Source organism: Acyrthosiphon pisum, chromosome X (assembly GCF_005508785.2).
Source record: "Acyrthosiphon pisum isolate AL4f chromosome X, pea_aphid_22Mar2018_4r6ur, whole genome shotgun sequence".
Lineage (NCBI taxonomy): Eukaryota > Metazoa > Arthropoda > Insecta > Hemiptera > Aphididae > Acyrthosiphon > Acyrthosiphon pisum.
Window position 1 is genome coordinate 70,410,262 of NC_042493.1, and position 13,612 is coordinate 70,423,873.

At 25.2% G+C, this 13,612-nt stretch overlaps 1 protein-coding gene across 2 annotated transcripts; it reads left to right on the forward strand.

The window, feature by feature from the left end:
• The first annotated feature begins 1,135 nt into the window (after nt 1-1,135).
• On the forward strand, nt 1,136-12,418 carry LOC100162493 (eIF-2-alpha kinase GCN2). 2 transcript variants are annotated; one of them, XM_001947632.5, is made up of 23 exons: nt 1,136-1,383; nt 1,467-1,633; nt 2,730-2,865; nt 2,963-3,082; nt 3,153-3,289; nt 3,858-3,915; nt 4,044-4,178; nt 4,640-4,834; nt 5,275-5,402; nt 5,908-6,066; nt 6,177-6,371; nt 6,454-6,586; nt 6,958-7,124; nt 7,200-7,374; nt 7,748-8,132; nt 8,192-8,379; nt 8,451-8,678; nt 8,741-8,898; nt 9,397-9,613; nt 11,177-11,280; nt 11,334-11,541; nt 11,632-11,786; nt 11,853-12,418. In XM_001947632.5, the coding sequence occupies exons 1-23, from the start codon at nt 1,333-1,335 to the stop codon at nt 11,980-11,982; spliced, it is 3,729 nt and encodes a 1,242-aa protein (XP_001947667.2). In that variant the 5' UTR covers nt 1,136-1,332; the 3' UTR covers nt 11,983-12,418. The 2 variants fall into 2 exon arrangements, with proteins under 2 accessions (XP_001947667.2, XP_008184571.1); XM_008186349.3 differs by lacking the exons at nt 11,632-11,786; nt 11,853-12,418 and having other exon boundaries at nt 11,372-11,519.
• Nucleotides 12,419-13,612: the final 1,194 nt, after the last annotated feature.

The following is a 13,612-nucleotide window of genomic DNA, read 5'->3' on the forward strand; positions in this document are numbered from 1 at the left end:
TAACTGTAACTATGGATTTTTAATTTTTTTCATCTGCCTTTGAAACAACATAGTAGGAGCCTATCTAATGGAAAAAGAGGAGCACTTCGTCCAGTACCACGACGATTTGGACGACCTATCCAGGTGTCTTCAAAGTAATTTACTAATGGACTAAACAAATTTTCATTATCCTTGAAGAACAGAGTTTCCAATAATTGCATAATCTTTTCGATGACATCTGATACTGGAACAAAATCGAGAGACATTAAGGTTTTAATATGCAGTTGAAAATCTGAATCAGTATCATCACGATATGTAGCTTGAATATCTGGTATTTGCCAAGGCCACCCCCCCCCCCCCACTCATTTAAATAATACCTAATTTGTACAGCATTTTATTGCATTTGTTTGCATTTTATATAGCAGTCTTATAAAGGACGATAAGGAGGACTGATAACTAATGAGGTGTCACAAAATTGTAGTTTTTTTTACGATGTGATATAAAAATCAAAATTTATAGTAAGAGTATTATTTTTCCGCTGCCCAGGACTTTTTCTCTATTCTGTGCTACAATCAAATACTATAGTCTATACTCCATAGTATTTGTTATAGGTAATTATTAATAAATTGTGATGATACCACAGCCCACAAGATAGATATAATACAATATTATATACCTATTATATAATACTGTCTACTGTCTACTGTCTAGGAACTACTATTACTATTTACTAAAGTACTACACTACGTCACTACTACAATAATATACAGTTATAGTCAGGGGCGGCTCCAGGGGGGCCCTAGGGGCCGCGGCCCCCCCAACGCCCGCATTTATAAAAATATATATTGTTAAAATAAATGCATATTAAATTATTATAATATTGTCATATGGACTATATGGGCCATAGAGGTATGATGGTGTATACGATGTACCTGCTGGGTAAATGGAATAAAAATAGACGACTTGAATTTGTGTTGTAAAAATGTTTGTTTTCTTTTTGTTATAAGATTTTGTGAAATTATAACTTGGCTCCCCCCTAACCAAGGCTCTGGAGCCGCCCCTGGTTATAGTGTTCAGTACTATTTAGGTATACATAATTTTTTTATTTCTAGCTGATACCGGCGCGACACACGGCACAAGGCACTGATAACTGATAAATCGTATGATAACAAGATGGAACGTCGCACACTCGCACGTGATTGAGGATTGTTTACTTGCAGTAGCCAGTAGGTTCTTACTTCTAGATTCTAGGTACGCTTCGATGTGGCGTTCAAACGAACGAACTTTTCCAAGTCTTATTCCCCCCCAAAATTTACTTTCAAACTTTAAAATTTCGATGATCCGATCGATTCAATGGGAGAGACTTTGCAAGAACGACAAACAAACGAATTAGAAGCGTTGAAAGTAAGTTTTTAAGTTTGTAATGTTGCCATCTCCATTTAGAAACAATAAATATTAATGTTTTAAATGATTTTTACCGTGTTCAGTCGATCTTCAATGATCAGTTAACGGACAACAACGAGTGTACAGCTGGTGATATTTGGAAACCATTAGATATTACTATTACAGTATTGCCTGAAGGATTCACAAATTTGCAACAAAATAATATTCTAGTTGAACTGCATGTCAAGGCATTAGACAATTATCCTAATGAGTAAGTTGTGACATCTTATGGAAAATAAAGTCTTATACTTTTTGTATTAGATTAATGTAATATGTGCATTGTGCACTCAACTCAATAAAATAAAATGTTATATTTCCCCCATATTTAATTAAATATTAAAATATTTATTATATTGCTTACTGATAATACTTATGTAGAGCCGGTCCCACATGACTTGAGTACTCACCTGTTATGAGTAAATTGCTGTGCTTTACAATTCATACAGGAGGTATTTAATCATGAAGTTGACTCTTGGTTAATTGTTTTTTTATCGGTTGTCAGTAATCAGCACAATTTTATGAAATTAAAAATAATTGTCAATTCAATATACTCATGGAGTATTTGTGATTATGATACCAACTACATGAGTAGTATAAGACCGGCTGAATGCAAACGTAAATAATTGCTGTTATTGCGCCCGTATTTCCTATTTTTTGTCAGACAATTTTATCACTGCATTTCTTAACAATAAACAAAGCAGAGGGACCAGTGAGAAATGCACGCACTAAAAAAATAAAATGTATTGTCCATTAATTGATTACATAATAATATTTAATATTTTTAATACTTAGTAAAATAGTTTTCCCCTACTTTTGTTTCAATTTTATTATTGTTAAAAGCAAAAATAATTGTCTGTAAAATTCAATTAAAAGAACAGGGAATTATGTTATTATTTCTGAATATTTAGTTTTAACTATTTTCTTCATAAAAGCAGTTAATATAGTACCCATTTTCAATTTTTTTTTTAATTGTTCATTTCATGTATCTAAACGTGTTTGAAAAAATGTACATTTAAATTTAAATCGAACCATAAACAAAAAAATAGATTTTTGAAAATGTTAGTAGCCCCAATAAAAATTTAAAAAACTACTGCTTTTATTTTATTTTGTCATTGTTATGTTTTTTATGTTGAATATGAAGGAATAATAACATTTTACTCTAATAATTTTTGAAATTTTTTTATTTGAAAAAATCAATTTTTGTAACTCGCGGATTAAATGCCTTAAAACATTTAGAAAAAAAAAGTTTTTAAAAAACAAATTAACTAAAATATATTTTATGAGTAATATATTGATTTTTATTGCAGAATACCATTGATAAGTCTTAAAAATGCTAAGGGTATACCAGCAAACTATCTTATGCATTTAGAAAAACAATTGAATGAATTAGCTTCAAAAATAATAGGTGAAGTAATGATTTTTGAACTCGTTCAACAAGTACAGGTAACATAAATATATAATTCTTAAAATATTAGTATTTATTTTTAATTATTTAAATTAACTAATATATTTGTTAAAAAAATTATGTTTTTTTATTTAGAATTTTCTTACCCTTTACAATAAACCCCAGTATGCTTCATTCTACGAAGAAATGATGTCAAGGAAGCAACAAAAAGAGTTTGAAGAAAGGGAAACTAAAAAGCAAGAAGTTGAATTGACTGTAATTATATTTTTATTTATAGATATAAACTGTATGATTGGTTTTAAGCAATTAAATATAATATATTTAGAAACAATTGATTCACAATGAAATGTCTAAAAAGAGAGAAGCTCTTAAAGAAGAACTACGAATGCATAAAAATAAAACAAGACATAACACTATTGAAACTCTAATAGACGAAGATGAAGAGGATGAATTAGATTTGAAGTAGGTGAAATAGGTACTAATACTACTAAATATATGTAAGTACTTAATAAATATAATTTATAAATTATAATTTAATATTAATAAAAATATTAAATATTATTATTGCTTATTTCGTTTCATAGCATTAAAAAATAAATTATAACATTCAAATTAATTTAACCTATGTAAGGAAACAATTAAATTTTTAAGTCATGTAAAACAATACTTTTAGTTTCTTTTGTATATTTTTTTGAATAAGCTAATAATATAATAAATCAGTTATTACTAATTATTAATATAACAATATAATTTTTTATTACAAATATTAATTAATAATCAATTTAAATATTGTTAAAAAATAATTTATTACTTTATCAATATATATTTATTATAGATATATGAATACTTATTATATAGAAATATTATAATTTTAATTATATAAAACATTATAAAATTGGTTTTATTTAATTTAAGTATATTGTTTTAAAATGTTTTATAAACTAGTGTTTTATAAATTACAAGTAGGTAACAAGCATATTACATAATATTTAATATATATTAAAATCTAAACCATGATATCTTATTTCAGAGAACTTTCGTGTTCATTAAATACCAATTCACCAGTGAAAATAAATATTCAGCAAAAAGTAATGTAACTTTTTATTTTTTAGTATATTTATTTTATTTTATTTCTTTTAGCTTACCTGAATGAATTTAAAATAAACTATGTTCTTACAACATAATTCATAAAAAATATTATTTTATTTATTTTTAGGATCAAATAGATGAAAGCAATTGGAACGATAACCATATTTTTGAATATAATTTTACCTCATCCAGATCTAGACTTGATAAGGAATTTGTCATTTTGGATTGGCTTGGTAAAGGAGCATTTGGAGATGTCCTTAAGGTTTGATAATGTTGCTCATTTTCATAATTTTCAGTTAATTAATCTTAGTTACATATTCTCATATTATGTGAAGAAATTGTCTATTGATTATTTGAACAGATTAAACCTATTTAACCTCCAGTAGGTCGCGCAAATTCAGTGTACCTATTTTGTCATGTGAAGTAAAAATTTCCCTTGATTAAACATAATATATTTTTCTTAAACATTTAGTAATTTTAAATAAAAATGTTATTTATTAAAAAAAATACGAATTGTTATTAATACTTCAATCAATTTATATGGTATGAAATTTCTAGGGGGGATAATTCATCCCGCTCGACCTACTAATAGTTAACCCAAGTGTTTTAAATAGAAATTTGATGAAAAAACATTAATACTATTATGATTAACAGTAAAAAACCTTTAGTTAAATATATGTATTTACTATACAAAGTTAATTAATTAATTAAATATATAAATAGGTAAAAAATAAACTAGATGACTGCCTATATGCTATAAAATGTATTGAATTGAATGAGAAGAATAAAAACCTCAATAGAAAAATCACTAGAGAAGTAAAACTTTTATCACGTCTGAACCATGAAAACGTTGTCAGATATTTCAATTCTTGGATAGAAGCAGCTAAAGTCAGTCAAGAAGGTACACCTCAAAAAAATGTTAGTAAATATTATACCTACATTATTGATAATATTAATAATTTATTTTATATCTAAATTCTATAATTTATGTGAAAAACTAAATACATCTTTTCAATAGTGAAATATTTTCTTTGAAACTAAATTTTAGGGCTCTCAAGTGATTTAAATAGTGGTTATTAATTAATATTTCGCATTATTAGCAAAGTGCTGAAAAGGTTCATTATTTTTCTAAATATATTTAAAAGGATAAAATAAAATGGGAATTAATTATATATTATTATTTGCATAATTTTTATTTTTAATAATTATTTTAAAATCATATAATAATATTTTTATTTGTATTATTCAATAAGTTTTTTATTTAGGAATATTTTTAATATGGAAACGCATGTTTTCAATAAATAATATTTTTAATGTGTATAAACTATTTTACTATACTAAAATTTTATTTCTTTTAGAAAAAAAATAAAACTTCTGAAATATGGCCTTTGAAAGACATCAGCTGTGGTTGGAGACCATCAAATTTAGTAGAAGAAATCAATAGTGAGAGTAGTTCAGATGAAGATGATGATTGGATTGCATTTATGTAAATAACAATTAAGCTAACTATACAATGTCATATAACCTAACTATTAAGCCATTTTGTACTAAAGAGAATGTCAGCACACCATCTGTTTTCTCTATCTAATTCATGCGTAACATAGCAAATTTTACGTTCAAAATAATAATTATAATCATAATAATTTCTAAAATTAGAGTGAAATTACGTTTTATAATATTTAAAGGTAAAATTATTATTTTAAAGCAAGTAATGATTATTTTAAGATGTATAAACAATTTTAAATTTTAAAATAAAATATAACAAAGCCTATGATATGCCTTAGATAATAATTTTACCTTTAAATTTTATAGGAGGTCATTTCACTCTAATTTTAGAAGTTATTATGATTATAATCATTATCGTGAATGTAAAATTATGTTGCACGTAGGCCAGTGAAAAAAAGCAAACAGTGTGCTGACAAACTCTTAAGATATTAAAAACTGTTTATTATTTATTATTTATTATTCATAATTATATTATTGTTATTTAGTCATCAGTCTGATTCGGGAAAAGTTAATTTGAGTTCTTCTGGAAATACAACTTGTGACAGTTTAAGTCAAGGGACGAATAATGAAAATGAAGATACTATTGATAAAGTTGATCAGTTTATGTATATTCAAATGGAGTTCTGTGAAAAAAGCACACTTCGGTATTAAATATAAATAACTACAATCATATATTTGTAACCACTTTTTAATTAAAATAATTTTGTAATAATTTTCCAATTATTTAACCTTTTTAATGTTTTATTTTGTTTAGTAATGCAGTTGACAATGGCCTGTACAAAGAACCTAAAAGAGTATGGAGACTATTAAGAGAAATTGTTGAGGGGCTTTCGTATATTCATCAACAGGGAATAATTCATAGAGATTTAAAACCTGTTAATATATTTATTGATTCCGAAGATCATGTTAAAATTGGAGATTTTGGTTTAGCTACAACTATAATTCAAAGGTATCATTATTATTTTCTATAAATCTATCAATAATACCACAATACAGTTTTAATATTTGTATTTTAATGGGATTTTTTCCAGGCACATCCCTGAAATGGATTCAACAAATGTTCAAGATATTTTTGTTGATACATCACAAACTGGAAATATTGGTACAGCTTTGTATGTTGCCCCTGAACTTAATATGTTAGGTCCTAAAGCTGTATACAATGAAGTAAGTTTAAATAATATACATTTATGGAAGTCTCAAATATTGTTTTCTCATTAATTAATATGTTCATAGATCTTTATATTTATTTTAATATATATTTTTTTTATTTATGCTTGATAAATTAGTACTATATTCAATGTCTTCAAATTTACATCTAATTTAATTTCCAATTAGTTATATTTAGTAATTATCTTATAAATATTTATTAATAATTTACTAATGAAAGTTGAAAAAATTTAATTAACCCTGTATCGTTACAGGATTGTTATGCCTCTTAGGTACAGAGCTACTTAAAATCATTATATGTTTTTTGCAATTTATTAATATAATTTTAAACATACAATTTATTAAAATAAATCTAATTCATTTTTCAGAAAGTTGATATTTATAGTTTGGGCATAATTTTTTTTGAAATGTGTCACAAACAATTTTCTACAGACATGGAAAGGATAAAAGTGTTGACTGATTTGAGAATGTATGAATGTATTTTACCAACAGAATATTTAAAATTTGGTGATCCTGCTCAAAAACATATTATTAAGTATGATAAATAATTATAATTTATATGGAAAGTACTAATTAATACAATAAATTTGTTCTAATTTTCAATGGCTAGGTGGTTATTAAATCATGATCCGTGTAAACGGCCTAATTCAATAGACATATTACAAAGCCAATATATACCACCTCCTAAATTGAAAGATACAGAATTACACGAAATGGTCAGAAATACTCTTTCCAACTCAAAAAGTAAAAACTATAAGCACCTTATTGCTTCTTGTTTTAACCAAGTAAATATACAATTTTTATTATTATTAATTTTAGTGGTAATTTATTTTAACAAAAACCTAATGAGAGTTAAAAAAAATTTTTAGTTATTGATGTTACTAAAATATACAAGTTTTTAAGGAAACTTACAACTGGCAGCAATTGAGAATATCTTAATATTAAATTTGTATTTATGAATGTAGATAGATATCAATGTAGTTTTAGTTTATGGTGAATTTTTATTAATAAATGTACAGATAAAGAATTAGATCATCTTACTTATTATTATTATTATTTAGATATGAAATCCTTTAAATCCATTTTTTTAAACAATGTCTGATTGTCTATAATTATCAATTCTTTATTTTTAATATTTAATTATATATTGTCTTACAGAAAGTAACTACTGTGGAAGACATAACATTTACTATGACGGCTGGAAAAAATGTACTTCATCATGGGCGATTAGATAAGATTATCGACATAGTCAAAGAAATATTTCAGCTTCATGGAGGTGTTTGGTTGTGTACTCCATTGTTAATGCCAGCATTGAATTCCATGATCAATGAAAATACTGTAACCATGATGGCTAGGTGGGGTGGGCTAACATGTATACCTCACAACCTTAGAATTCCATTTGCCAGGTTCTTAGCACACAATCCTACAATTTCTAATTTGAAACGGTACTCAATTGACAGAGTTTACAGACAAAGAAGGGTTTATGGAGTTCATCCTCGTGAACTCTATGAGGCCGCATTTGATATTATAAGTACATCACAAGGTTGGTTACCAAAAAATAATTTTATAAACAGTTTAATTGTTTTGTTAATTTTGTTTAAGGTGATCTAATAGCGGAAGCAGAATTATTGTCAATTGCAGCAGAAATATTTAGTAAACTAAAGGATTTTAATCAAAATAACTGTATAATTCGTCTGAATCATATGTCATTGGTTCAAGGAATATTGATGTATTCTGGAATAGAAAGGGCACGTCATTTAGAAATTTGCAGTTATTTTGCAAGATTCAAAGTAAACAATATTTATTATATTATGTCACCAATATTTAAATGTTGCAATGGTTTTATTCACATGATTTACAGCAAAATGATTTGACCACAGAACAAATTGAAGAGTTAGAACTTTTGGGATTTGCTAATCATCAAATTAATATAGCAATGAATTTTTTTACAATGGAACATACATTGGCTGACATGATTGAAATATGTCATAAGATAACTGTGCGCAAATCAAAATGTGGAGTTTTCTCACGAGAAGGTCTGCATCATTTGGAAACTGTCATTAAACATATTGAATCATTAAATATCAAAGTAAATAAATAAATAAATAAAATAACTTGTGTATTACATAATTAATTCAAGCCTTATTTTAGTTTTCAGTTGTTATTGTACCTGGATTAATGAACATTATGCAATTTTATTCAGGATTAATATTTGAAATAGTCTATTACAACAAAAGTAAAAAGAATGTTGCAGAATATGATGTTCTAGCAGCTGGTGGATGCTATGATAAGCTAATATCTTCATTTAGGTAATTGTTACTTAAGAAGATGCCAGCACACTATTTGTTTTTTCTTTAACCTAACCTTATAGAAAATTTATGTTTTTCAGAACCAATCCTGTGTTATTACTTTTAATATTAGAGTGAATCCACCTATTTTCAAACTCAAGTTCAAAACATTACCTGTGACCCTACGTTGCATCATATTAATACCCCGTTGGTTATTTTATGATATTTTAATTTGTATGTATATTATGAGCATATATATTATTACAATTAAACATGCTCATAACTTGTATAGAAATTAAAATATCTTAAAAAAGCCAATGTATGACACAGGTAATGTTCTTAGCTTAAAGTTTGATAATAGGTAAATTCACTCTAATATTAAAAGTAATAACACGGGGTTGATTCTGCTAAACGTAAATTGTCCATGGTCAGAGAGAGAAAACAAAGGTAGGCTGATACCCTCCTAATATTCTTAAACAAATACCCAAGTAATACTTACTCATTTTTGTATACCTGTAGGAGGAATTTAGATATGTCCAATGATATAAAGCAAACAGCAATAGGTATTAGTTTTTCATTGGATAAACTGGCTGCATTGTTTCAACCAGAATCATCTGGATTAGATGTAATATTATGTTCGTCAAATAGCAATAAAACAACAACTGAAGAAAAATTAAATATTGCTAAGGACTTATGGGCAATGGGAATAAAAACACTTGTTTTGGATGTAGTACAGGTATAATGTATAACTAATTTAATTTAAATATCAACTATGAACAGATCAGAAGCTTAATTAATAAACATTATTGTGTTTAAATGGAAGAATACTCTAATCTATTTATAACATACTTGCTTTCACAGAAACATAGTTAATAAATTAACTAAATTCTAATGCACTAGGCTTTAATAATTTTTCTGTGTATATAAATGTAATAGAATCCCTAATTCAACCATATTTGAAAGAAGAGGAGAGGTACTAATACTAATTGTAGTTAATAATTAAACTAATTTCTTATATTGTAAATATAGATTTTCCACATAATTTATTCTTATAAAAAGGAGGCTGAAGTAAATTATTATTGTTTGTATTTATTTTCCATTACATGCTTAAGAAGAACTATTTAAAAAAATATTTTTATCAGTGAAATATTAATAAATACACATCCCAATACTGATTTTAATCTACCTATTGAAAATTGTACCTAACCTAAACATTTTTCTTTATATACCTAATTAATTGTCATCTAAATGTAATACAATTAACATATATAATGATAATTTCCTATTAAATAATATATTATGACAGAAATACAAGTCTATTATCTGAAATATATTTATTATTTAATTTCTATCGAACCAATGAATGTATTTAGAAAATTCTACTAGAATTGTATTAATTGAACTCAACATATCTTTAATATTTCTAGAATAATGTTCTTTTATTTACACCTATAATTATATAATTTCTGTTTGACAAATTATTTCAATTTGACATTTTTTTTATGATCTGATAATATTAATTTATATCACCTGTATTTTAAATGAAAAAATGAAAAAATGATGTGGTTATTGATCAATAAACTATTTTTAAAACATCAATTTTACTAAAAATATTTTCTAAGCTACTAAAATGTAATAAATTAATAGTAGATTTTTCCCAAATATATTTTAAGGTACAAATAGTTTAAAAAGGCCACTACTATTAAAAATTCAACTCAATAAAAACAATCAATAATCGACTAATTTACTAATAAACCCCAAACAGATTTAATCTACTCAGATATCGAAAAAAGAAGTAAGTCAAACATAAATTACTGTTCAAAAACTTTTTAGATTGTGTATGAGGGATCCTCTTCTCTCATGGTTTTCATATTTTCTATCTAGTAGGACCTAATCTGTAAAATATATAAAGACAGTACTTATTCCAATAGTCCCTCAAGGTGACCGTTACTTAGTACTGCTATTTATTAACAATATCTCAGAATCGTTAAAATACTCAAAAATGTGTTTACAGATGATACCCCTAAGTATTTAAATATATATCAAATTTAAACAATGTTAAATACTTACAAACTGATATAAATAATTATTGTTTAAATTGAAAAAACATAGAAATAAAAATAAATTATAAAATAAAATAAGTTAATGTCAAAGTGGTAAGTATACAGTTTACTCTTTAACACACATCCTTAGCAATACAATTTTTTTTTTTTATTATTAAATATATAAATTTGCTTAGAATTAGCTATTGTATTATATTTAAATAAAACATTGTCATCTTTGTTAATCATTTTTGTAGACTCTGGAACAAATTCAAGATTATTGCACGGAATTGTATGTGACAAATATTGTCATGTTGAAAGAATCAAAATCAGTTATATTAAGACAGTTGATGGAGGATAAGTTAGTAAAATAATCCAAAATTGTTAATATTTTTACTGTATCATACATTTTAGATTTCAGGATAAGATAATGACTGTTACTGAATTTATAGAATCTATGCGGCGTAAAAGAAGACAAAATAGTTTAACAACTATCATACCTCAAACTAATAATATTGTTAAAAATGAATCTCGAGCCACTAATGAAAATCAATATATAAATATAATGTTTTTAACTGAAGAAAAGCTGGTCACATCTATCAAGCGTCGTTATGAGAGTCAGGTACCTAATACTATACCTATGAAGGTATCTAATAATATTATATCCTTATATATCTACTAAAATGTTCTTTATGTCACTTAATTTATATAGATTTCAAATGCTGTTTCAAAAACTTTACAAAAGTTATCACCAAAAATACGTGTTGAAATACTAGTACTTAATGTTGATGCAGAACTAATTAAAGCATTAGGGTCATTGATGGACTTAGAAACAATAGAAAGTGAAATTTCTGTTTTAATTAAAAGGTACAAAATAATTTTTAAATAATGAGTTTAAATTTATAATGCATATTATGAATTTTTGTTTTTTAGATTTTCACATCACAAAAAAGATTTGAATAAAGTATTTAATTATCTAGTTAACTTAAAACATAAAAGTAATGATACTGTTTTTGTTTTTTATTCATTACGAGGGAACATATTTAAGTTACTGATTTGTTAAGCATTTATACTACAACAAACCAACAAATTATTTTTTTGATAATTTTGTATAAAATAATTATTGTGTATATATGTTGAAAACAATTTATACTTAAGAAAGTATTAAAAATTGGAAACAGTCATTTCTTGTTTTGTTTTATATTATCTCTATAAGTTATCAATCTAGGAGCTAGTGGCTGAATTTAGGACTTTTCTTCCCAGCAGATTTCTATTTTCCTACTGAGAGATTCTTTGAACAAAACACCCATTATTTCTAAAAGTTAAGACAACCTAAGAGTGTCTTACCAACAAAGTGTGGGTATCATTGTGTACCACTCTGCTCCACTCAACTAACCTTTAAATACTTTGAATTTATTACTAATAAATAACTACTGGTTATTGTTATATATTATTTAAATATGAAGAAATTATGAATGTATATTGTTTATTAAAAATTTAAAAAAAATTGTAATGCAAGTGAAAAATGACTTTACATTATGATTATGTAAAAAAAAATATTACTTTTCAAGAGATAATAAGTGTTAACTGTTAAAAAATCACCCAGTATAGTCAACTATGTGGAAATTCTTAGTTAATTAAGTGACTTCTTATATAATAGAATACATATATTCCTGATAACACGATTAGTCCACGTTTTCAATCTTTTTTATGGTGAAAAAATAATTCTTAAATTAACATAATTGTTCTTGTTTATACATGTTTTGTTTTTATTTAACAATTAAATTGTGATTTATATACTATTATAATTTATAGAACTTTCATAAATCATTAAAATTGTATACAATGAGACCTATCAGTAGTCATACTAAAATAATATTTATATTGATATAAAAACAAAATAAAAATATGCATAGAATTAAATTAATAAATATAGATTATTATGTTTGTTGCTATATAAATGAAACAAGCATATTTTCAAAATATATTTATATATTGCATATTCACCGCAATCAAAACAAGTAAGTACCTACCTATTAAGAGTTATAAATGTAATGTAATATGTATTATCAAATATTAATAACTAATAAGTATAGGTTATTAAAAAAATCATATTATATTATTATTATAGAGTTATAATTTATATACTTAGTTAATTTTTGCTGTGTATATTTGTATACCTATTAAATTAAAGAACTTAGCAGATTTTTCAAAGTGATGAATGATGAATTATTCATCTTAAAATTTAAAATGAGAATTGTAGCATATACCCGTTTCAGTTCATTTTGGAACTTCTAAAGTTTTAAAGCATTTTAATTTAAAAAAACAATGGATATAGATATAGTTTATTTCGAGATATTCAATTATTTATAGCATAGTACCTACCTATCTAATTACTTGCAGGTAGTGATGGGTAAATACCCGGTAAATATATTTTTGGTAAATTCCATAGTTATTTACCCGGTATTTAAAATAAATACCCGGTAATTTGGGTAATTACTTCAAACAAAAAATCTTCAGTAAAATTTTGTTCATCGACGAACAAATGTTAAAAGTGTGGTGATCCAAGCTAAAATACCCATATTTAATTAAATACATTTTAAGTGGAAAGTTGGCTACATATTTTTTTCAAAATATCATATTATTAATAAAAATATTTTTAAAACTAGAAAAAAATAAAATTTTTATAAGCT